This window comes from Colletes gigas, unplaced genomic scaffold (assembly GCF_013123115.1).
Source record: "Colletes gigas isolate AHSC1104 unplaced genomic scaffold, ASM1312311v1 Colletes_gigas_Sc00004, whole genome shotgun sequence".
Taxonomy (NCBI): domain Eukaryota; kingdom Metazoa; phylum Arthropoda; class Insecta; order Hymenoptera; family Colletidae; genus Colletes; species Colletes gigas.
The window spans coordinates 2396639-2422257 of record NW_025106633.1 but is presented as its reverse complement, the minus strand read 5'-3'; the positions used below and the strand labels follow the sequence as shown (position 1 = coordinate 2422257).

General features: G+C 47.1%; 1 protein-coding gene and 1 long non-coding RNA gene across 2 annotated transcripts in view; one reads left to right on the top strand and one right to left on the bottom strand.

The window, feature by feature from the left end:
• The window catches only part of LOC122394878 (headcase protein-like), a 169214-nt gene extending 146673 nt beyond the window's left edge, over window positions 1-22541 (bottom strand). The window contains exon 1 of the mRNA XM_043392064.1: window positions 20895-22541. Coding sequence (XP_043247999.1) covers window positions 20895-21655 — 761 coding nt within the window. The 5' untranslated portion in view covers window positions 21656-22541. The remainder of the gene's footprint in view (window positions 1-20894) is intronic.
• A 1185-nt stretch (window positions 22542-23726) lies between these two features.
• Window positions 23727-25150, top strand: LOC122405385. The gene is made up of 3 exons (XR_006259764.1): window positions 23727-23898; window positions 24225-24320; window positions 24401-25150. It is a non-coding gene; the product is annotated as an uncharacterized LOC122405385 (long non-coding RNA).
• The last annotated feature ends 469 nt before the right edge of the window (window positions 25151-25619 follow it).

Sequence of the window (25619 nt, the reverse complement as noted above, 5' to 3'; positions counted from 1 at the left end):
CGTGCATCGTCAGAGTTCATGCCTTATCTGTCTCTATCGAGCACCGACTCTTTTGTAATTTACCGCCTGCGGACTTTGCGGCCGGTTAATCGGATTCCGGTTCCGCGAAACGCCGCCGACCGTCCCTTGAAATACACTACTGCGCCTCGCTTCGTGCATCAATCCGCGCCACGGATACATGCAACGTACTCGCTACCCCTTCCACGCTATTCGTGTTTCGTCGGCTACTGCAACCGCAAAGACTCTCCTAATTAACTCCTTGTACAGCGATTTTAAGTCCCGACGGCGCGTGCCACGATCAACAGTCAAGTGTTTATCGTGTTTGCAATGTGGTTACAGACACGACGAAACCGTATGTTGATTTATTTACGACATTCATTCGACGAACAATCGATACTGCTAACTTTATTTGTTTAGTATTGGAATTGTAGAGAATTAAACAATATTTTACTGTAGAATATTTAGGGTTTATTCGTAACGCAAAAATATATCTTAGAGGTCCGTTCGGTCTGAAATCGGTTTCTAAACTGAGCGGTTCATCTGCAGAAGAAAGGCGAGAGTGAAAACGAACTCTTATCCTTGTATAATAAACACGCGAGGAGTTCGTAGAACCCATGGTCACAACAGGAAAGAAACTTTAGACGTACACTGTCGTCACAGGAACTGACTTTTGTATCATGAGACGGTTAGAAAATTCACCATTTGTAAGAGTGATCTTAATTTATTAATGTTCAAACAGAAGTGTTTTTTTGGTCACAAAGCATTCGGTTCTACGCGGCACCAGATGAGTCTTGGGCCAATCGACTCTGATAAGTAGAAGGAAACATTTGGAGCTTGAGAGTATAGAGTCAACGAAGAGTGTTACATGATCCGTCGACCGAATTGGGCGTAGGCGTTGCAGCGATCGTACAACAAATCCGAACAACAAACGCATTTTGCGCAATCCGCGAGAGAATCAGTCCCAAGGAAACGGAACGTACTCGAACCAAGGTCGCGCACGCGTCTCGCAAAGTGATTTGCGAACCCGGTGCGTCGCCGCAAGGACGCGTGCGTTACACACATCCGGGCTGCAGCTTGTTAAGTTTTTCAAGGCCAGGCGGGCCCATCCTTGGAATTTTAATCAGTCCCCATTTGCCTATCCCTCCCGGCTTTGAGCGGGCCGCGGGACTCTCTCGGTGTTATTCGGCAATGGTTGTCGAAATTCGAATCACACGGGACTCTGAACGATCGCTCTCGAGAGATTTAATTTTTTATTTGGTCGCGCTGCACGACAATGGCTTCTACTACGTATGCGTAGGATGAACGTTCGTCGAAACGTCGAGTGTCACGGACGAGGGCGTGGACTTACGATCGCCACGCGACGAACAAAAGCCGAAGACAACATCGAAGACAAGTTTCTTTTTGTAAAATCACAATTAGGTAGTAGGAGTACCTTGGACAATGTAAACGGTACTTTTAATTTGAATCGTGCGTCAAGACCTTTTTGGAAATTATTTTTCTGGATAATTACAAGGTAAAAGTGTTAGGTGTATTTTCAAGCGAAGATGAAAAACATGGGTTACGAAACGTTTGGAAATTGATGCGGGAACGGGTCGCGACATGGGATATTATTCGTAATTCGAAATCTGCCGACACGACGCAGATCGACTCCGAGAGAACACGCGACCGGACAACTCCTGAGTAGCAACGCGTGACACCTGTGTACACACTCGAGTCGTGTATTTATAGTCGATAAACCGCTTGTTTACGCAGGCACGCGTTTCTTCGGCGCCTCTGATCGCGGCAGACTAGATTTGAAGAAAGAGAGAGAGATAAAGAAAACAGAAAAGGAGTTTTAATAGAAATTCGTTTCCTATAGCCCGAATAAATTAACCCTTCACCCTTTGTGATCGTATGTATACGCTCTGTATCAATAACGAGCTTCAAGCGAGAAGTTGAGAAGTCAAATGACGAAATGAAACATGTTCACGCGTTGTTTGTTGGATAAAAATGAAAGGATCGATCATGGACCGAGATGTTTCGCAGAGGGGAATTAAAAAATTGAATAAAGTCCCGGTCCATCTGCATCGTCGAGCGAGGGGAGAGTTGCGCGTCACGCGGCTGCAATCGACGTATTAACGACGATGTTTTTCGCCCGAGGCATTTTTGCGCAGTTAGGCGATAAGCCTCTCCTGTGACTCAGATACCCTTCCGTTTCTGTTCCCAATGACGGCCCCCGCTATTTGCACTCCCAGCCACCTATATAGCCGGAGCGCGAAAAAAACAAACGCTCGTTCCCGCTGGGCGTGTCGGTGCGTATCTGTGACGCGACGCGATGCACAAAACAGCGAGAAATCACGCTGGCGCGTCGCGAGATAATGGTCGCGTTGCATTAAAAACGAGCTGCGCGCCGCAGATAACGCGACCGATTATTACCGCGGCCCGGATAATCCCCGGTCGTGGGAATAATTTCGTTGCGGATCGGATATCCGGCGCGTTCGATCGACGTTCTTACAGGAGGAGGGAATTTGCAATGTATAAAAATATGGACGATGCAAGTTTCACTGCTCAATTGGACAATTATTCAATCTTAGAAAGCTTCAAAATCTTTTAAATCCAACCACATATTGCTCAGAGACAAAACTATTGTTATTATCTGAAGATTGGCTCGGTGTCCGGATGTCCTCGAACCGTCCAGGATGAGGCTGCTGGATGATTCGCTTCACGAATTACTTACGAAGGACGTGAGGATTCTACCAAGGAGGAAGCTTCTGTGCCGGGGACCAGCTGCCTGGCTGCAATTTCCACGAGTCTCCGGAGCGCACACAGGTGCGAGTCGTGTGGGAAGAGAAGACATAAGTGCGTGCGTGCGCACCGTGGGCTCGAATTCTCCTAAAGCAGCTCTCGCAGGTGTGCGCTAATGAGTCGAGCGACGATAATGGAAAGCTGGCTCTCGAACCAACTCGGGCACAATGGCAGGCGTCCGGTTCGTTCGGAGGTGTCGCGAACATTTTCACGAACTATGTATGTTTCGCAACCCGCAACCCGTAACCCGTAACTCGTAACCCGTATCCCGCAGGAGAATGCGATTTCGTACCGCGAGACGAAACACAGCCCGACTTACGTGTTCTCGACTCGGTCGTTTCCGTCCACGGAGATGTTATCAGAATTTTATATTCAGAGTTTGCAAGGTTGCGCGCGAAGATTGCTATACACACCTGCGTAGTCCGTGTGTCTCGTTCGCAACATTGATGATCGTTCACGGGACCTAACACGTTCCACGACTGTGTTCCAGAACTCGTTCGTCCGACGATACGATAAAACGGATCGAGAGAGGCGAAAGATCAGAATTTTGCTTGGAAACACACACTCTGCAACTATGCGAGGATGGCAGAAAACGATGCGTTTTACTGTCCCGAGCGCGCGCGTTTGAACACCGCTTTCGAATCCCCGGGGAAAGGAATCTTCGATTCGTGGAATGTTGCAAACAAAGATCGTAAGACATCAGGGGAGGGGAGGGGGCCGACCGGTTCTTCCGGTCGGTTTGAGGTTTCCTATTAATAGGCGGTGTAAGTATGCGAAATGGCGAAGAGGCTCGAGGAGGCAGAAAAAAAGGCAACTTTCGCGAATGACGAGACACGGTAGACGACACACTGGTCATCCATGGTACGTGCATCGACTCGCGAACCCGCGATCCTCTGGAGCCACACCAACGACAGGGCCTTATACGCGATCCCGCTTTAATTGTATGCTAATTTCCTCCGGCTTCGGATCCCAACCAGCTAATTAAGCGAAAACGACGCGGAGGTGCATAAATACGCTCGATCGCGCGACTACGATTTCATAAAGCAACGGGAAGACGCGAAAACGACTCTCCTGCGAAGATTTATCGCGAATAATGTTAACCTCGCGTTATTTTATCGCGGTGCATGGTCGTCGGGTTAGGTAAAACGACTCTACGCCCGTAATTCATCTAATAAAAAAGCGATACGAACGTTCGCCGCGGAAACTTTCCAAACTTCTTTCCCCGTCGGATAGTTTTCCAGATACAGTCGGACGGGTGAAACTTCCAAGGGTAGTTGCAACCCCTCGAAAACTTCGGCAACCGCGGCTAACAAGAAACTCGTGTCCCTTATTTTTGGCTGCTCCACAGACCTGCGAAGCTTCATCGAAGTCAGAGTCGGATACTTCGCGGTTGTTGCTCGTCAGTTTCAAGCGCTTGATTCGAATTAATTCGGATCCTTTGATACCGTGTGAGTCACGCAATTGGATCGTTACGTGTCTTCTTTCACGATTGACAGCGCGTAGTAAAAAAGCGACGCAGAACGCGGTCGAACCGCAAAGACCTTCGACGAAGTAATACTTCGACGAGGTGCTTCGACGATTTTTCAATCAGTCGCAGTCAAGGAAATAATGCTTCGAACTGGTGCAAAAATACATAATTGAAACGTTCAAGTGTTCTATACTCGGAGTCGGTACCAAATTATGCAATTGCATTTGCAGACAAAGTAACGTCACCTTCATCTATCATTTTCTCCTACTGTCAACCATAGAAGATGTATAATCAGATTAAATTGCACGACTCGTGTGTTGTGGCTCCGGCTACTTAGCGGAAAGCGTTTCAAAGAGTATGCAGAACAAATCGAGCTTGGAACTTTTAACCGTTAAGCAAATGCGCCGAGATATTATACGATGTGTTTATTAATCGTAGAAGAAGATTGGAAGTCGAAGATGGATCATTTATTACGTCTTGGACAGTGCTCCCTGACGGAATAATTCAAATTTACATTTACTTCAAACTGAAAGGATAGATGTTATGAGAATATATGTTTCACTTTCAAGGCTATAATCATTTAAATTTTAAAATAAATATAAATTAAAAATATTTTGTATTATTTTCAATAGTAACAAATACCCCTAAGTTAGAGTACAGAGTACTATATGATTAAATAGAAACTCAACTGAAACATAAATGAAAACACGAGTAAAATAGTGGTGACTAAAAGTGAAGAAAGTAAGTATAAAGGGGGAGAAGCGTCGAGTACAGTAATCCAACGAAAGTATGGAAATGGGAAAAACACACTAGAAGACAGTTTTCGCCCCGAATGAGAACCTGCCGTTCCACGAATTGGAAGGATTACACGGGGGCAAGTTACTCGGAAGCGATCAGGTGCAAAGGATGCTAAGAAGCTAGGGAAACTTCTGACAGGCGTCGAACTTGGAGTTTGCTCTGCGGAAGGGCAGCTGCCCCGCCGCGATCCGTAAAACTTCCGAGCATAATCCTGTGTTCCCACCCCGAAAGATTCCTCCTAAGCCGCGCAACACGTTCGTTTTGTGTACACACAAGCCCCGTCGCAGATCCTTCTCGCCGTCGAATTATCGTATCGAGGTATCGAATGTGTGGCGAGAAGGGGGGACGAACGGATTCGAAGATTTATTGCGTAACCGATATCGAACCAAGCTATTTTTATTTTTTCAGAGTATCTATCGCATCAGAAATGTCCCAAGTATTTAAAAAAGGTTCAAAGTAGTTCCCCAAACATCGTATCCCACGTAGTTCGCTAATATTTAATCTCAATAGCGGTTTCGGTAATATGTACTACCCAGAATGTGTGTATATCTGTTCCAAGGGGGGGTGGGGTACTCGAAAAAAGGGAAGGGTGGCCGAAGTCGAAGGGTGTCGTTCGTGTCATCGAGGATGTCAGCCAGCCGGTATAACGCGTGTCCGTAAACAGACCGATCTTTTCACGAGTATTTCGTTAAGTCCTGCCCACGCCCCTTTGTCAGAGCCTGGCTTTGACACTGTCGCCGACGTCGGAAGTCCACGGGTCGGCTTAAAAGCGTGCAATTTTTACGTGTGTCAAATTCAGGAATCGCCCCTCTAAACCGCCACAGACGGGGGACGCAGCGCCAGGGTGAAATCCTTTGGTGAATCGTCGCGCGGCTTTGTGCAACTCGAGTGACTCGTCACGATGTCACGGAACCGGTCGAATCGAGGGTGCAAAGTAAACGCCAGAGCACGGCCAAGAGAATCTACCCCGATAATCACAACGCAACGTTTGTATTTCCCTCCGGAGACGGTGTCGCATTTTCTCGATACCAGCCGCGGACAAATATCCCGGAGGAGGGAAGAGCTCGATGAGAATACACGAGAAATTTCCGGGGAAACATAATGGCGAGTTTACAAATAATTATCCGACGGACGGACCCTTGTTGCTTGCTCGACCCACCCTTCGACAGACTCCCTTAGATCCGTTCTCAAAATATTTATATCCTTATGAATACTGTGTTATCGTTCGATATAAATGCAGAGCACATAGAAACAGGGCAAAGGGAAAGAAATCATTACGTCGTAACGAAGAGAAACTGTCCTCGCGATGGGGTGGTACGGCCTTATTTACAAAAAGAAACTTACTCTCGATTAATTACACAAGCGTGTACGCTGATATTGTAATAATAAAAATAGCATTACTCGCGAGCTAATTAGAGATAGTCGTTCGTATTTTAAAGAGAATATTATGTAATTCCTCTTCGGATCTTATCGAAGGTATCGAGGATGACTCGAGTGGCACGGTCGAAAATATTACACGTTCGCGATAAAACGCTTCGATCAGCTGCCAAGAGGTTATCGATATTTATCTAAAACGTTATCGACACCTCTAGGAGAAACGCTCCGGGGAACCTGGGCCCGAAAAAGCAGTTTCTGCACGCGCGGTTTCCGAGCGTTGTCCGTCGAGAGGGAGAAGAGGGTGTTACATCGAGGCTGTGAAACTGGTTTCTAAAACGCGTTCGGCCGAAAGGAAGATTGGGAAGCTGCGGCGGAGGGACCGTGATGATACTCTCCGCCAGGATACGAGGACGAATCCCGCCCAATAAGCCGGAATGGAATCGAAATAATTACACACGGTGCTTACCGGGGCTCCGTGTGGCCCGGAATTCTTTATCGCGTTGAACTTAAGCCACCGACTAATTGCGCAACGAAGAAACGAGATGGGCGCGATCGCAATCTTATCGTTTCGCAAAATTTACAAACATATTGCGTCTTCCTCAAACTTATGTCATTCGCTGATAAATGGTTATTATTTCATAGATAAATTATCAAGCACCACAAATATTTTCGACCTCGGTGAACGCGTGTACGTGCGTAATGTGGTATCGAAACGGGATTTAATCTTATTGACCCGGGATGATGAATAGAAATTGAAACTGAAATATTTTACGATAAATAAAAACTGCTCGAGTAAATATAATTTATACACCAAAATGGCTTTTCACGAAGAGTTGTATTGGTTGTGACAATGCCACAGTGGCTAAAACGTTCTGTTAGTCGAACCGACAGGTATTTCCCTATTAATTAGGATAACGGAAGTTCGATGAAAGACGACGTTGAGTATCGCGGAGCGTAGGATCGGGCAGCGTCGACTGTAGGCTGTCAGAAGGACGCCGTTATTGCGGACTCTCCGCCGCACAACGGTGCAGGTAACCTTTGTCCATCGCCTCTAATTAAAAAATTCCTTCTCTGCCTCCTCTCCGGCAGCCGGAGCGTACGAGCCTGCGAGGATCGGCGGTCGACTCGAAATCCACGGCGCCACAGAGCCGACTACGGCCGATCCGTTTCGTAATAGCCTCTTTCGCGAACTCTCCCCGTCACATAATCGAGTTACGCAACACGAAACGAATTTTGCATATTAAAGCTGAGGTACACCGTACACGCCGATACGTGCCGGTAAAAAAAAACGCGCCACTCGTATCGAGCGATTCGTTCCCACGAATATCGCCACGAGTTATGGATATATCGGACCGACCTCTTGACTGGCGCATAAAATATTTAAAAATCCTCTATCGAACGCTCCTTCTCGTCCTTGGTCTTCCAAAGTCCAAATATTAAATGTTAACCGTGCACAGCGAATCGCCAAAAATGGCTTTAAATAATTACTCGATGCATATTTATGCGATCTTAACCACGCGGCAAGAGGGTAGGTATCAAATTTGTCTCACGCTGGGCAAAAAATACGCGTGTCAGGAAACGGAAGTTTAAGGGTGTGTTCTAAGGGGTCGAAGGAGTCGCGAGAGATCGAAAGTAACGATGGTACCCGAATCACGGGGGCAAGAAAAATATCCAGACGAAACGAGATCTGGTTTCCACTAAATCAACCATTTTCACCGGTCATTGGTTTTCGTCTGGGATTAAAGAGGCATTCCGTTCGCGATACACGCAACAACGGACGACGCAGAAAGAAATAAAGACCGGCGCGTCGTCTCGGTGGAGGTAAACACGACGTTAACAAACCAATTAGCAGTAAACCACCCTCGGGTCCGCGATAATTTACTCTCGACTGCACGCGATGTACGACGGTACCGTTCGCAGTAAGAAAAGAACGCACCTACTACTCCACTGGAGGTGGGGTAAAATTCTCCGAGTCGCGTCCTTCGGTTTTCTTTTCGCGCGGCCGAAGAGCCCGGAGAAAAACGCGGCAAGGAGGAAACCGAAGATAACAGGATCGCGTAAATAAGGATCCGGAGAGTGCACACCGTCCAGCTCGGCGAATATAGCACCGACGGTGCAGAGTCTCTTTGTTCCTGCGGGAGAAGCAGATTCGAATGCTGGGGCTTCTTTCTACTTTACGGCCCCTTCCAATCTCATGCACCGAGCGTCTGAAAGAAGAAATTCGTGACTCGTCGTGAAAAGAATACTACACGAACGGAAGGAACGAGGCTCCGGCGAAGAGAGAAAGGCAATACATATATCGAGAATCCTCCTGAAACGCGGTTCCTACGGGAGAACCCGTCGATCTGCGATGAAATTCTTTATTTCTCAAAGTGAAAACACCTTCTCTTTCGAAGAGACATTCTGTTCATTCTCTTCTCCTTTTTCCAACTTTTGTCTTTCCGAGCCTCAATGCTGTTTGCTTTTATTCCTCTCATATTCGCCGTCATTTATTATTTTCTATTTTCCCAGACTATACACTCTCTCGCATTCTCTGTTCGGAAGTAGTTGAAATATTATAAGTAATAATACCGTGTACCTCATTTTTTATTCCACGCGTTTCTTTGCCGCTCGATTCCATTTTTCTCGACGTACGGAAATTTGACGCGACAACGACGCGTATTATTATTATAATTTACAGAGAGACGGTCGGGAGTGTTCGCGACGAGTAACAAAAGGTTGATGTGTGCGCGTCCAATTCAACGAACATGACGCGGCTCTCGCGAATTTCTCGCGAAATCTTTCATGCGGTTTCCAAATGAAGCCTGACTCACTGTCACGGCCAAGGGGAGCTCTGTTAACCGGGCTAGACGGCTGCATTATTCATTTATACGCTCGACATTGTTCGCATGACACTGTTGGCATATTCCTCCTAGAGTCCCGCGACTCTGCGAGCTAATACAATGGCAGGATTTCCCTCAGCGGAATACGCCCGGAAAACGGTGGAATTTCGTGCCACAAGATTCCGTCGAATCGCGAAAACCTCGAGCTACGATGATCTATTCCTGCTAATTAGGTGCTCCCCGATGTCTTTGTTCGCGCTTCGCGATCATCCATAATTAATCGCGCGGCTTCCATCGGAGCTGAGCCCTCGTTTAATTGATAAAGGGTGGTTCCGGTGCCGCGTGGATCAATGTCTCTGCACGTCGTCGTCGACGATCAAACTTTCTACACGTGACGAACAATGTTTACAACGTTCTCTCGCGGCAGATAACGCACGATACGCGATTTATTCCCCGTCGCGTGTTTCAAATCAAACAGAGACCAAAGTTGGGCCACGAACGCACACGCGCAAGGTTACATAATTAAGGGGAGCGGTGTGCAATCACATGACGCGATTAGTCAGCCGATACATCGTCTTATCATTGGAGAACGGATCGAGGACTTTAGATATCGAAAAGCACGGAGATTAAAATTTTGCGTATCGAGTTAATTTCTTTGCTTTCGGCACACATCCAACGCCTAGTTCTCAAACGACGTCTAACGACTAGTTATCCCGTAAGTTTTACTCTGACTTTTACAACGACCAACGTTGAAGTATTCTACGAGAAATAAATCAAAGAACCACGAACGATTCGGGCTCCAAAGGTGAAAGCCCCCCTCGAGTATGGGTTATTTATATTTCTTTTCGAGCAGCGTGATCACCATATTAGCCAAGAAACTCCTCGCCTCTCTCGTCTCTGCCCTCGCAAACTTATATCACTGAAACTTCTATATCGGTCGACGTTTGTTTCCGATTCCCGAAAGCGGTCGTCGAGGGAACCGGTCGGACCGGTTCTCGGACATTTCGCGCGAACGAGATAAACATTTTTGCAAAATAAAGCATTCATTACGTATCGTCGAGCAGGCTGGAGCCGCGGTCGTATTTATGGCTCCCGGTGAACGCAATCCGCCATAATTTTTCTCCTCGAAACGGTGTTAAATAATCTTTCCCTCGTCAACTAAGCGGCGACGCAGTTCGAAAATAATCTCTCGCGCCAAACTCTACAAATTACTCTTCAACCTTACATTGGAACACGAAACTATAATAGAATATAATAATGCACGAAAAATCCAAATTCAATGGATTTTCAGAAAAAAATAAAAACTGTATGTTCGAAAGTTGGTCAGAACCCGAATCGAAGGTCGAAATTTTGCGAAAGAGTCCGTTAATGTGTTCTGAATATGCATAACTTTATTTATCGCGTGGTGTCCACATTAACGCAGAACAACAACAACTTCTGCGCGTCTTTATTTAAATTCCCGCGAAAAATCGTACAAGAACGTTTACGAGGACGCGACACGGCTGAAGAAAGAGAGCCGCGCCAGTGTTCATGAATGTTAATAACATTCGAGCAGGCGTGTTGTTTCGTGCCGGCCTTATACGATACCGCATTTGCATAAATTTGACAAACACCTCGTTACGAATTCGTCGCCGTGCCGGCTGCATGCGTGAGCGCATCCATGCGAGTTACGCGAGAGAGTTGGGTCAACGGTGCGAAGGCTGTCGTTCCCCTACCAGAAACTTGAAAACCACCAGCGTACATGCATCGTATATACTTGTATATTTCATAACGTGCAATTACAGGAATTATACGGGTCAGAATACTCGAGAATTTTTAAGACGTCGTTCTCTGCAAACGAATGGGGTTTAAATAAGGGCTAACGATGGGGGAAGGAACGGAAACGAGAGACCCCTTCGAACGAAAATATTATCTTAAGAAAACGATTCGTAAATACGTACAAAGAATAGACTATAAGACGACTGGGAACGAATTACTTGATCCGATGAGACCAAAATGAATTGGTTCGAGTTAGACGGGAGATCTTGGTACTCGAGCTGATCAGTGGAAACGAATCATCTACCCGGAGCTAAACAAACAACGAAGTTTGGGGATAGATCCATCGCGTGGGGTCGCGTTACGCACTGGGGAGCTGGTCTCTCGATCCAAATTGAAGACATTATACGTGAAAAATCTGGAGTCTCATTACAGAAGAAATTCATATCTTAACGAGACGAAGATCCTAAGCACACAGAGCCAAATTAATTTAGGTGGGCGAATCAGAATCGTTTCCTTTTTCTTGGACCCCGAACGATACTCCTTTGGCTACCACGCGCCGAATGGATCGCGAAATGTCGCGAATCGGAATCGCGTTTCCCTCGCGGCTAATTTTACCAGAGTCAATATCCGAGCGTTGCTCGACTTATTTTTATGCGGTTCAGCCCGCCACACCCCAATACTGATAAATCATGCAACCGTTTCGCGTAAGCCACTAATAAATCATGCAGCGTTTCGCGTAAGCCCGTTATCTCCGAAACAGGCTACGTGCGCTTCTCTCGTCGGCGAAAAAAAGACGCCTCGGCCGAATTGCTTCGTTAAAAATGCGCTAATAATGAAGTCGTCCTGTTATTATTAATCGTAATACCGCGACGCGAGGACGGGGGAGGAAGTTTTAAGTTCGCCCGGAGCCTGCGGAGCAGCCAGATATAAGAAACTTTAATCCCTTTGCAAACTTTCCACCTCGTGGGGCGTTCAAGGAAAATCGTAAGCCTCGACTAACTAGGCAAGCGTGTCGAAATTACACCCACGCGGTGAAAAAAAAAAATAATACAGAAACGCGAGATCTTTCCAAGGGCCGTTTGTTCTTTTTAATAAGTAGAACCGATGCAACCCTCTTTCATGACGCTTCGAATTTCGAAAATTAAAATTCCAATTATAGAATAAAATATTTCACGATAAAATTTGTCTTGTACGTTTTCTAAATCTTGTCATATGGGTGTATTTATGGGTTATCTGATGTTCGAATATAATATTGCCCGGCTCTAGTTCTCGGCATCGAAGGCTGGGATATCTCGCCTCGTCGTCTTTAAGGTATCCTTGGGACGGTCTGGCCGCTCCAAGGGTTGGAGGTTCAGGGTCAATCCCCGAACTCCTCCTTCCTCTCCCGGATCCCCTTTCTGCCGCTGTATTTCCACCATTACTTCGCGATTTTTCCTAACAACTGTTCTCCACCGCAGACGAGACCGCCGCCGCTTCCGACAGGCTGCAGGCGCACGCGACCCCGGATCCCCGATGAATAATCGCTTCTCCACACCTACCGCAGACCATCTCTGCGTCCCATACGGACCTAACTTTTATTTATTCTGTTCCTTGCTGCACCACCAGTGTAGCAATATAACTCAGGGGCGAGAGAAAAATAAATACACCTAGCAGGAACGCCAAAATGTGCACGATAAACGAGCTGGATCGTGTAACAAAAATCGGACAAATTTTGAACGTAACAAATATATTTGTGGTAAGCGTATATTCCAAATGAAGAATTGTTTTGACATTAAAAATTTAATTTTTCAAATCAAGCACTATAACAACCAGTGCAGCCTTCGTGAGCACATTTAGAACAAGTTGTACACTGAATCCAACCTTCATTTAAAAATAATAATTTAGAATCATATCCTAAATTGTTATTTTTCCATATTTGTCTTTCTATTAAGAAACCTAAATATGTACTAACATTTAACAAAAATTATATTCTAATGCGTACTGATTGCAAGTTTATTTTTTAACGTCCCCCTACTTGGTAGTTTTTTTAATCGTAAAGGACACGCGAGGGTGCGTATCTTTATTGCTCAGCCGTCGTTGTAGAATAGAACATGGCGACAGTATGTAGTTAGCAGGTTTTTACTACTTTAGAGGTTACATTGTATATTAATCCGAACGTGTCCCTGTGGCTGTAGACGTTGCGCGATGCAGACGGAATTGGCAAAGCCGTCGCGTATCGAATACGCGATCGCCTAGCGCATTTCGTCAAGATCGAGGCATATCGATACGTTCGGCTAGCGAGGCGTCCCTTTTTGAATATTTATCGGCCGGTTTCTTCGACGTTGATCGCAATCGTAAATTTCGCGCGTGGAAAACTGGTCCCGTCTGGCCGGAGTCTCGCACGGCTGGAGCGTTGTTGTTGTTTCCGGTACTGGAACGAGCACGCCCACTATCCCTGACATTTCGACTCGATTATGTATTATGCATTCGCAATCGCGGAGGGTCATATGTATATCCAACGGTTGCGAGTTATTTATTTCGAAAGTATGCGACTTGCAACCGGTGCCGGCGTAGCCGAGGTTAATCGAGTCGATAACCAAAAATAGATTCTTTTCCTTCGTTTTCTTTTCTTTTTTGTTTTTTGTCACGCGTATCGGGAATAATTCTTCGCGCTGTTTGTGCCCCAGTTTCCGTTTGTTTTTCTCGAGCCCCGAGAGATACGCGCGGCTATCTTCGCGCTCACGCACGTGGATTTTCAGTTGGAGAACGCGAACGGGAGGGGAAACCGAGAGACGGTAATTCGTAGGTTCGCTCCCCGTCACCAATTATCGTGCGATTAAACGCGATCGCGCGAGTATAATTCGACCAGACGCCGGCTACAATTTGCCTCGTTACGCGTTTGCATCGAGTGCAACGCGCTGGGATTCAAGAATAATACCGTCTGGCGAAAACGAAACCGACCTCGGACCGATTACGAGAGCGTGCTAACGTTCGTCCGCGCGAACGCTGTAATTTTGGGAAACCAAGACCGAATTACCGCCGCGATCGTGTAATTTCTCGCTTAATCGTCGCGCGATGAACTATCACTTAACATCGAAAAAATAATGATCGTGCAACGGTCGCTTTCCGATTTATTTTAATACGGTACGACGATTCTGCTCAATTTCCAGAGCCCACTCCGCGCAAACGTATCAGTTACCGGTGGAAACGTAACCCTTTCTCTACCGCGATTTCGATTTACCTGACACAGCCGCGAACTCGATCTCCAGGACGAGATATACATAGGCGAGGCCTTATCGTTATCGTCGGGTAAGCTTAGACACGCGTCGATCTCGAGGAACTCTGCAACTTTAGATCGCCGGTGTGGAATTCGTTTCGCAGGTGCAACGCGGAGTCGCGCGAGATCTCGACGAAGCGAAAAAAGCAAATCTCGAAGTTATTCGAACCCGGGCGTGTTTTTCCGCCCCCGCCCGCTCGGGACCGACGAAATATTCGAAAGAATTCGAGACATTTTCCACCGAAACCGTTTCACCCCATGGACGATACCCTTCCTACGGACTCGAACTCTGAATTAAACTCGAAAGCGCGCGCGGAATTTCACCGTCTCGCCGGAAATTCAATAATTCTTCCGTCGAGTGCCATAGTATCCCCGGTTCCCCAATATATCCCTCGAGGGGGGGCTTCCAGGGCCAATCGGGACACATCTAAATCTTCGTATATCCAGCATCTCCGAAATTCTACCGCGTCTTCGGCGACATCGTTGGCGTCCCTTGTCTTTCGTCGGTTTTTAATTATCACCAGCACTCGCGCCGGAAGCACGATTTCAGAACCGAAGATTGATTCCCATTAGCTCGAGTCGCGTCCCTTATTTACCATTACACGCTTCCCCGACGATCCAGCTCGTACCAGCCCCTTTGAACCTTTCGTTGGGATCCCCCCGAAGCAATAGTTCAAACATTTGTGCGCCATCCTATAGCTCTGCCCCGACGAATGTCTGTAATTAGTGACGGCGAAGATGTACCATACGTGTCTAACTCGTTACAAGTTCTTTGTGCCAGGTTTTACAATATCAAGAGTACACTTGTCGTGAAGTCTCTTATATTAAAAAGCTATTCGTAAAATAAATTTCAAATTTAAACGAAATTAAATGGCACACGTTTGAAAAATTGCTCGTAATTAAATCGTACATTAAGAAATTAACGATGATAGCGTAATTCGATATTGAAACATTTAGTGTAATACTAGATCCTTTGGAACCGAATATTCTATAGAAGGTTATCTCCAAATATCACCAAGCGAAGATGCTACACGATGCGTTAAGGGTTGATATCGATTCGGTACCGTTTTTATCCACTACATGTAATATATACCGAGAGATCCGTAACGAGCCCCTAAAACGCCAAGAAATAAGGATAGCCACCCCCGCGAATATAATTCGATACGAGCGGCACACTCCGCTGCTTCGAGCGTAATTTATTTTTGGTTAAAACGCGAGTAACGGGCAGGGAACCCTTGGCTCGTCGCACTTCGGCGAAAGTGGGATTTATAGGTCGCGTTGCGGCGCCAAAATGTCTCTATGCGTGTCTCGTAACGCGAGGGTGATCCGGGTGGGAGAAGGAGGGACGAAAGAGAGAATCGCGGACGGCATAAATTCGAATCGTCTCCCTAGAAAAATACCGGGTTGAAATATCAACGAAGGAAGGGCTATCCGAGCGCGCGACACGCCCCATTTCCCGTTCGAGTTTTTTCTCCTGCTACGCGACAGCCTATTCGGAATTTCTAATCCGATATTGTTCGATGTCGAAAGTAATTCTTTCCGCGGGACGATCTTTTTATTATCGTCGATCGACCGTAAGATCCGAGGGATAATGCATCGTTCGGAACCTCCTCCTTTTAATTGAACGCCGCGAAAGAGCCGCCAGGGAATGCGTCACGACGCGATGGGTGGAGACCACCCGGGACAATGGAAACGCTCGTGGAAATTTTACGAGCTCGTGTGCTCTGGTTCGCCCTTCCCGTCGGTGCGTTGTTAGTCCGCGAAATATAGCGAGAAGACCGACCGTAACTCGCAGAGATCTTGCACAGAGCACTCCCGGAGTTTGAGGAAGGATCCTTTCGACGGAAATAAATTGCGAAAACCTCTCGCCAGAACCTCTGGAACGACGATATCCACCCATTTCTAACCCTTGGGCCGCGAAAAGCGCGCGTTGGTATGTACCCACCGCGGTATTCCAGAAAATCGTCGGTGAATAATTGCTATCGCGCCATAATTTCCACACAACTTTCGTTGAGAGGGTTGATTCGATTTCTCGTTTCGACGAAATCGTTAACTTTGACTCTATCTATGCAAGCCTAGAAAAATAATTCTGTGAAAGAGAACCACCGACCTGGAAAATTGTCTTTTGGTCAGTTCGTTCGCCGGAGATTCGGTTTCTTGCAAACTGTAAATACTAACGAGACTACGAGTCCCGGGGATGAGTTTGACGACCACGGATAGACGGATACTTTCGTGGCTCGAATAAGGTGGCCGTGGTCGTTCTTTTCGGTAAGAACGAAAGCCCGTGGTGGGCTTTTTAGCAACATTCCCGGCGTTCGGGCCGTTTAAATGCATCGCGGTGGCGTGATTCCATGCAGTTGGCCTTGGAGGCTGCTAGAGCGTCAAGCTCCTCTCCTCGCCCGTTGGCCCTGAAGTGCTGGCCACGGTCAAGGCTACGAGCACCCTCTCTCTTTCTTCTCCTTCTTTCTTCGCCTCTCTTCCTCTCCGTGCACACACTATCGTCATCAACCGCTTTATCCGACCGACGAACGCGAACCCACACACTCTCGAAACCGCTTGTCCCCGCCGCGGGAGGGAGAGGATCGCCTAAAACTCGTCCGGTGTGCGTTTCGGTGCACGTGAACCACGCGTCCCTAAACAGGACCGAGAGGATGCAACCTTCAAATATATACAGAAAAATCACGAAAACGAGCCATTTCTGCTGTGCAGTTTTCTCTCGTCAATCGCGATATAACGCGGTGGAGGGGGGGTTGGTAAACCGGAAACTGAAAACCGTCGAGGAACGAATTTTCCGTCTTCCATCAACTCGGACACCGAGCGGAACGAGATCGTGCGCCGACGAACGAAAACAAATAATTTGCATTCTTGAGAGACTGCCGCGAGAACGACGAGGTGGGAAGATAAATCGATAACGCGCGTAACCGGCGCAGAAACTTCGCCGAGAGTATGCATAACGACGGGTAATCGTAAGATCTGCTACCAATTAATGTATAGAGAGCACCGCGTTATCTTATCTAACGTCGTCGATGATCCGACATACCCGTTCGCCGTCCACGACCCATATAAGAACCATAACGAAACACGCTACCCACCCTTATATTTCTCTTTGTAGCTCTGATGCAGGCTACGTTGGCAACTACCTTCCGTACGAGAAGACGTTTTGTAACATTATTTTTATTTTTCTATCAAAATGTGTTAACGCGAGCACCTCCCACGCTTCCCCGAGCATTGAAAATAACGTCTGTCGAGGATCGGTGAACGAGTTCGGCATTCGAAAACGGTCGAGATTTGTGTTCGAGAGGACCCATAGCTGCGCAGAGCTCGCATAAGCGGTCCGTAACGATGACATCACGGAATAAGTAATGCAAAGAACTATTAAGGTCGCGTTTCGTAACCGCGGAGGTTAAAGAAAGAAAGAGAGGCGACGGGATAGGAATTCTCCAGCAACAAGATCGTGGCCGAAAATAAAAGATCACGTAAGTTGGTCTACGCGCTTAGCGCGCGTTCGGCGGGGAATGATTTCGGGGCAGGGGCTGCTCATGGAACCGGTGGAAAGTAAACAGAAATAGGACAGGTTCCAAGACTGGATCTAAATATAGGATTATACGGAGTGTGCGTACTATGGTCGGGGCGGCGTCGTAATCGTAGTGTTCGTCGCCCTTCGTCTTCTCCTTGCTCTCTACCCGTATAGCTCTAGAGACAACTTATACGTCGTACACACCCGTCACCTATACTACGACACGACCTACGCCCGTCCAAGAAAACGGACCCCCCGTGTTCATTCATGTCCTGCAGAACGCGCGTCTAGAGAGTTCCTTTACCGCGATATGTGACCGGGACAATTGACTTTTCCTCGTCCTCCTCGACCCCTTTATTCCACCATTACGCCTCCCAAAACAATATATTGGGTCGCCGCTCAATTTCGTTCGATCGATACTCGAGCTTCGAAATAGCTTTTCGCGCGTGCACACGACCCTAGACGAACGATATACTATATCTCTCGAATAGTTTTATATTAAATCGACGGCCGCTCGTATTTCGATCCGAAGAAAAATAAAGTTCGATCGGGGTCTAGAAATGTTCCATTTTCTAAGGAGCGATCGACTTATTGATCTGTACGACGCTCGGTGGTCGGGCCACGAAGAGTTAAAAATAACCAGGAAGAGCGACCGAGCGCGTAATATTTTGTGGGGCACCGTAATACTTTCCTCGGCGAAGCTACTCTCGGATAACGGGCGCCACAAAGCCGCGCCAGCTCGAAAGTTTCGGTTTTTTTCTCTCCCCTTTAAACCCGAGAGCATCGGAGTGTCCTGGAAAAAAGAGCCTGGAAGCCGGCGCGGCACCGGCTGTATCTGCGATTTAGATCTCGAGTTCCGGGCGCGCGCGGCATTTGAAAGAATCGAGAGCCCCGGTGTCGAGTTTCCGAGTTCAATTCATCCGTAAACTTCTGCGTAGCCGACTGTCGCGTGTTTTCTCGAGCATATCACGACGTGTTTGATCGCCCGTGCGCCCGAAAACGTTTGCCGCCGATCCACGCAACGCGTATTACTTTTTTTCTCCCTCCGGCGACCATAGTCCTCGACGCAACGATTTTTGAGCTCGGTGTTTTCAGGGTTAATTCTATTTTTGGAAAGATATCGCTCGGAATTTCTTCAGTTCGGTCATGAAAGTTCGCCTTTTTCCATCGTTTGGCCACCATCCGGGCGAAAGCATTTCGCGAAACCCCTCTCTCTCTCCGCGCGATTATTTATAGCGACCTATACGCGGACGCCGCGAAACGCGAAACACAACTCTGCCGTCGAAGAAATGAAAATATTCCCCCGCTCTGTCCCCTCCCCCGGTCGCTTTTTATACGGGCTTCGAAATCGCGCTATAAAGCAAGGAACGGAAGCGTGTGCTTTCCATGCGGAATATGCGCGTTGATTCTCTCGACACCCTCTGAGCGCCTGGCCAAACACACCCCCCGCGCTAAACTTTAACGCAATACTTTCGAGGGCGTGACAAAAGCTCTATATCGAAAATCCTCGACCATCCCCCCGATCTCTCATATCCTCATACCTATGCACTTTATCTTCTTCCTGTGTGACGTAACACCGGTACAGAAAAGAAAATTCACAGGAAGGACTCTTTAATATTTATATTCGGTTATAGATTAAGGAGAACGACTTTTCTCGTTCATAGTTCTTATCGATCGCTTTTCCTTGCTATTTTTCTACCGGAAAAAGCTTCCTGTTCGCAGAATCCAGCATAGAAACGAATTCGTTACTGCTCGCCGTCGCCATCTTTCGTGATAAATGAAGAGATCGCAACCTCCGCGTGTCCGACACGGCAGATTCTAGCCTGAGAACGGAATTTAAGACGAGAACGCCGCGCCGTGCAGCGAGATACTAATATCCTGGAGGGGCTGGTAACTTTATCTTCGGGGTAAGTGCGATTCGAAAGAAACGCTGCCTCTTATCGACGTCATTGAAAGCGACGACCGAGGTCAGAGGAGTTCGCGTGGGAGAGAAACGTGACCAATTTGATAAAGGATCGCGATAATTGTATTCTTACACGTAGACCTCACAGGGAGAGAGCCATCGGTATCGTGACCGTCAGGCCAATTATTGTTTGTAACGAGCCAGCCGTCTTTTTTCCCTATCCTCCCCGATCCGATACCACGAATCCAGAAACTCTCGCTCGCACGTAATACGCGTAATTGCGGGGGCGGCCGCCTCGCGAAACTTCCAACGTTTCTCCCGACACCTATCGTCCCGTGGAATTAATTACCATTTCTCGTAGCGTTTAACGCGTAGGAAAATTATATACCATGATCCTGAATCGCGCCGCCAGTGCTTAGGGGGATTTTTTGTACCTTCTCGATGGGCAGAAGAGTAATTATGCCGTTAATAAATAATATGGTAGAGGAGCAAATTCACAGTTTACGTGAATAGTACAAAATAGTTCATTAAAGATAGTACGTATAGATAGTAAATGATTCATTCTTTCTGGGAAACCAAATTGAAAAGGTGGGATGAATTTTTTAAACATTTCTAATGACAATAGTGCTAATTAAATGTTCACAAATATTACGTTTCATTCGTTGTAAGTGTCTTAAAGAAACTCAAAGATGAAGCAACGTTGGATCGAAATTTCAATCCAAAAAGATATATTTAAAAATCGTTAGCAAAAAGACCGAAAGTTGGATAATTAATTTGTAACATGGGTAAAAGGTGGTAATCGAGTTGACCTGATGCAGGTGCCGATCGTTCTTCCAGAAGATAGCAGTAGCTTGCACCCGTTCCGGCAAGCACTCAGGTGTGCCAGGGAATTACATTGCGTTACAATTAAGAATTCAAGATCGAGATTCAGAGATTCAGATTAATTACGCATACACGTAACGTCGTGAAGGGTTAATTCATAAGAAAATCACCCAACAGTTTCTTAAGATTTATCTATGCATGTATCTTCCTTTGCGTTGTTTAATGAGATGATAAATATAAAACATAACCTGTAAATTATATCTATTTTATACGTATACAAAAATATTTTGAAAAATGAATGATTAACGATATTCGGTATGACCAGACTGTACAGAAGGTAACGATCCGGTGTTAAAGCGCGAAAAAAAACAGAGAATAACAAAACTCACCGTGCTCGATCGCTGAAGAAATCGACCTTGCTCTTCTTCTTCATGATGGCCTGGGGCTGATGAAGCGGGCTGACGCTGGGCTCGCTGGTAGCCGGTGGCGAGCTGGACCCGGTGCTGGAGGATAGCGAACCAGCCCTTCCGCGACCGGATTCGATCAATTGCAACTCGGTAGTGCCGCGACCGTTGGCCGAAACGTGATTACCGTGACTCGGTGGCCCGGCCGACACGGCCAGCGAGGGTCTGCTGTTTTGACGATTGCGTCGTTTCTTTTTCTTAGCTTCGTTCTCGTCTTGTCGGTTGCCGGAAGCGTTCCCGCCGGTTCCAGACGGCAACCAGTCGAGATCTTTCTTCAGGTGTCCGCGTCCGCAGCGGCAACCGCACGCTTTGAAGGCCAGATCATAACCCTTTTTCGTCCAGAGGTTCTGATGGCGCTGCCGCTCGGACCAGCTACGGGCGCGTCCGCAGCTCTTCAGATACGTGAGCACCGTTTGCTCCCAGGCGTCGAAGCACTCGCGATGCATGAACTGCCCGACCGGACAATTGTCGTTGTTGCAGGTTACCTTGACCGTATCGTGCAACGCGTTCAGACGAATCAACGCGTCGCCCCTGAGACACTCGCCGGTAGGCGTGCAGCAACGGGTCGACGTCGCTTGGGTCTGTATCAGCAGGTTGTTGTCCATCGTGTCGTTGATGCCGGCGCCGGCTCCTCCGTTTTCCATCAATGCACCACCGTGGCCGTTCCCGTGGCGCCGTGGTGCCATTACTCGACTGATTTAATATGGAACGACGCCCCACGCTTGTTCCTCTTTTCCTCTGGTTTCTCTTCTTCCGATGCGTTCGCGAGAAATCCTCAAACGACAAACTAAGGCAGGCTGGGAAACCGGGATGTAAGTAACGCAGTCCGGTCGATCGACCGATAGAAATAAATTCTTCGTTGCACAACGGTTTCGTGAGACACTCTATTTCTTCATCTTCACGCAATTCCCGCGTCTTGCTTGTCCCGTCTCATGCACACCCATTCACTGACCGATTCCGTTCGAAAACAATCGCGCGAGTATAGTGACACGCCGCGGCTGTGTCGGGTGTTTCGAGAAAAAAGCGCGGTACATCAAAGGTCCAGCGACGAGATGTCCAAATCCAACGTTTTAGCTTTTGTCCCGTTCTAATGAAAATCGTACGTAAATCAAGGTCACTCCGCGCACGACACAACCTTAGGATCCACACGCATCGAAAAACCGTTTCGAGAAAAATCTGTTATCGTGGTGTTGATGTTTCGTGCAGCAAAGTCAAGGTCAGCGTGGTCCGGCGAAGTATCGATGTTCTCGCACGGGAACGGTTTGCAATCGCGAACGAGTCACGAGTACTCGTACGGTGCCGTGCAGCGTCGAGACGGAAGAACGGATCTGTCGACGAACGTGTGTCGTCGGGTTGCTTCTCACGAATGTCAGGGTCACCGGGCGCGAAGCGCGCGCACCGTAGAACGCAATTTCCTGATTGTCGAAAGTCGTTCTCGGTTCGCTCGTGCACAGCTCAACGAGACAGAGACGATAATTCAAGCGATACGTGTGCAACAAACAACACACCGAGGCTCCGGTTCGGTTTCCTTCCCCCTTTTCTTTTTCCTCTTGTGCACAGAGTCCACGACGAAAAACACTTGCTCGCACGTAGGGTGCACCAGTCACTGAGCGCCGGCGACGACAGCGTGCCGGCTGCCGTGGCTCGGTGCGCGGGCGAGCGCGAAAGTGAGGCCCCATTGGGTGAAAGCGAAAGCACCGTGGTGGGGGTCACGGCTAGCGCGCCAATCGATGCGCGCCGTTGTCGTCCCTCCGACGGGCGCACGCTACCGCTCTATGTTTCTATCCCGTTTCCAATAACGCGACCGTCCTTCTTCCTCTCGCTGCCGCCGGCGCTGCATACACGAGCGCGCGTTTTACTTTTCGAAGCCGGCGAGGAGGCTTGCGAATAATTCTCGAGACGCGTGTGTCGAGCACGTATACGCACGTACGAGGTACCATAGCCACAACCACGACGTTTCAAATCATCTCTCTACTGACGCAGTAATCGTAACGAGATAATGCACGCCGAATTGAAAATTTTCCTCCGACGATGTTAGATATTGCGACGAAGGTAAGCGGGCCGAACTACATACTTAGTCGATAGAAAACACTAGAAACGAATTAGCTCGGTTGAATTTACAGTTCTTTTGTGAATCGATATTTCGTATCTTCGAACGTATACACGAGTGGTTTGTAACCCGTGACCCGATCTATTAGACATTATTTAGCAGAAATTTAGCAGGACACTGATTTGAGTAATGTTTTAAAACGCCGTTCTGAAAATGTTTCCGTTGAAAAAGTGAGGTTAAGAACTACTGGTATACACGAATGTCGTTTGGTTTTGTCGTCTAGTATGAAAAACTTTCGAACGTCGAGGCGAGAAAGATATCGCGAGTTTTGAACTTTTTCACGAAGTTTCTGTCGTTTATTTTGATCGTTTGTCTTCCGAGAGCAGATACGGTGTACGTGCCCAAAGCTACGTATGTATTTCTAATTAGGAATTGTACCTGATTCGAGTTCAATTTCGTTCAGTCGTTCCTGGGTCCGAAGCTTGGATGAAATCTTCGAAGATTGCAGTTGGTATGTAAGAAACCTGCCTTAATGCGTTTTGTAACACGCGACAATGACGCATTATTGAGGTTGTTTTCATACCGCCAAATTTAGACTTCAAGAAGGCGTTTCATGCATACCAACATACTATTTCGCAAACGTATGTTTGCACTACTGGGAACGTCGTGTCCTATTTTTCATCGTTTCTCGAGTAAAAGCACGAAACACCTCGTTCGAAAAATTGAACATCAGTCAGCTTTGAAGTGTCGTATGTATCGCGCGGTCTGGTGGTCAGTAAATAACCTGCCTCAGTGACAGTGTGTATCGTATTCGCAACAGTCTCTCTTTCTCGATGGTGGCTTCTGTCGTGTGTGTACTTTTGCTTCAAGGGAACGTTGGTACGAAACAGCTACGTGTCTCGCGAGGTGTAAATATTTACGCCTCTGGCCCTTGGGTATATTACGTTGAAATGCTAGAGAGGACGGATGCGGTTCTTTTTGCGTCGCAAGCTCGACACCGTACAGTATATTTTCATCGCGTGAATTTTTTCACCGCGTTCACGCCTTAATTCTATGTTCGATACAACTTTCAGGGCCGCGTTGATTACAGCGAGCAAACATTGTCCCCATTTAGTGTCAGTGAAGATGGAATTAAAAACACGTCCCGTATATTTAATCGCTGTGACTGTCGCAACGAAATTATTGAGAGGTTATGTATTTTCCAGATTCGATGGAAAATACGAAGAATGAAATGCAAGTGTATCGAGTCGATGTGAAAGATTCATGGTAAACCGAGCATCGTTGCCGATAGTGGTATAGAGGTTAGATCAGCGATCTCTAAATTTAACCAAGGTTGCGGTCACGAGATTTTGCAACGTTTTATTTTTGTTTTTATTTCCAGCTTCGTTCCTCGGTCATCCCGAGCGCTTAAGAAACGTCGAGCCACTTGACGAGATGTATTTGGAATCGAAGGCGCTATTCTGGACCACGGCGAGCTCCAATGACGCGAGTACGTAAGCGTATTATTTTTCTCGCAAACATTTTCGGAGGCTCGCGCGATTTTTCCGCGTGTCGTACAGAAATCGCCTCGTGTCTCATAACGAACGAGCCCGTGGCACGAACTCCTCGACACGCGCGAAAACAGGATTATGTTTACCTCGCATCACGCAATTTGAAAATATCGCGAACGCGTTTATTAATAAATAAATCGGTGGTGTGCGTACGCGTATCGGCTCTGTGTTCTCGTTTTGTTGCGCTGTTCCCCCCCTCGTAGGCCGGTTTATCGAAATTCTTGACAAGCGAATTGCACAAACAACGTGCAGATATATATTAACGGGCAACCGTTGCGTTGTCTCTTATCGAACGGTCCGGCTTATCTTTGGCGAAGGTCATTAATGGCAGTGATTTCGTCCGGTGGTATGCGAAATAAAAAAAAAAGAATCACCGGCACGAAAACAAACTACACGAAATACATACGGTCTCTCTTGAACGCTTGCAGTTAAGAATTAAGAGCAATTAGGTACGGAAGTTGTGGTCGATGATTTCACGATGTTTTTGTACTTGTGAAAAGTAGCATTCAAGATTACGCTAGCCAAATTTCGTTCAAGATACACTTGTAATAAGTCATTCGTGCCAATGATTACGAAAGTGATGCAAGTCGTATCAGAGACTATTTTGATCTCCTAATTTGTATATCATTGAGTTCAATAGTACGATTTTAATAATAAATGATTTGTTTCGACTAATATCCAATGCCATTGAGTTTAGTACTCGTGATTTATTTTATGGATTGCAAAGATGGAATATTTAAAATCATCACACCCGGTTATTTTGCGGTTACCGAAATTTCCGTTCGTTCTCTTATCGCTGCTCTGTCCTGCATAAAGCGTGCTGGTCTCGGGAAGAAAAACGTCCGTGAATTTTTATCGCTCGACGCACGTGTTTACAATGTAGCTCGCGATTGTCGACGCCCACGCAGATCTGCTCGCAAAAGATCCACGCGCGGGCAAAGGTTCCCAGTATTGCTGTATTAAATATTAATGAACGTGTCGCGGCGTCGTGGATACTTGATCACGATCGACGTCGATGAAATCGGTCTAGGATTAATTTGGCGCAATTTT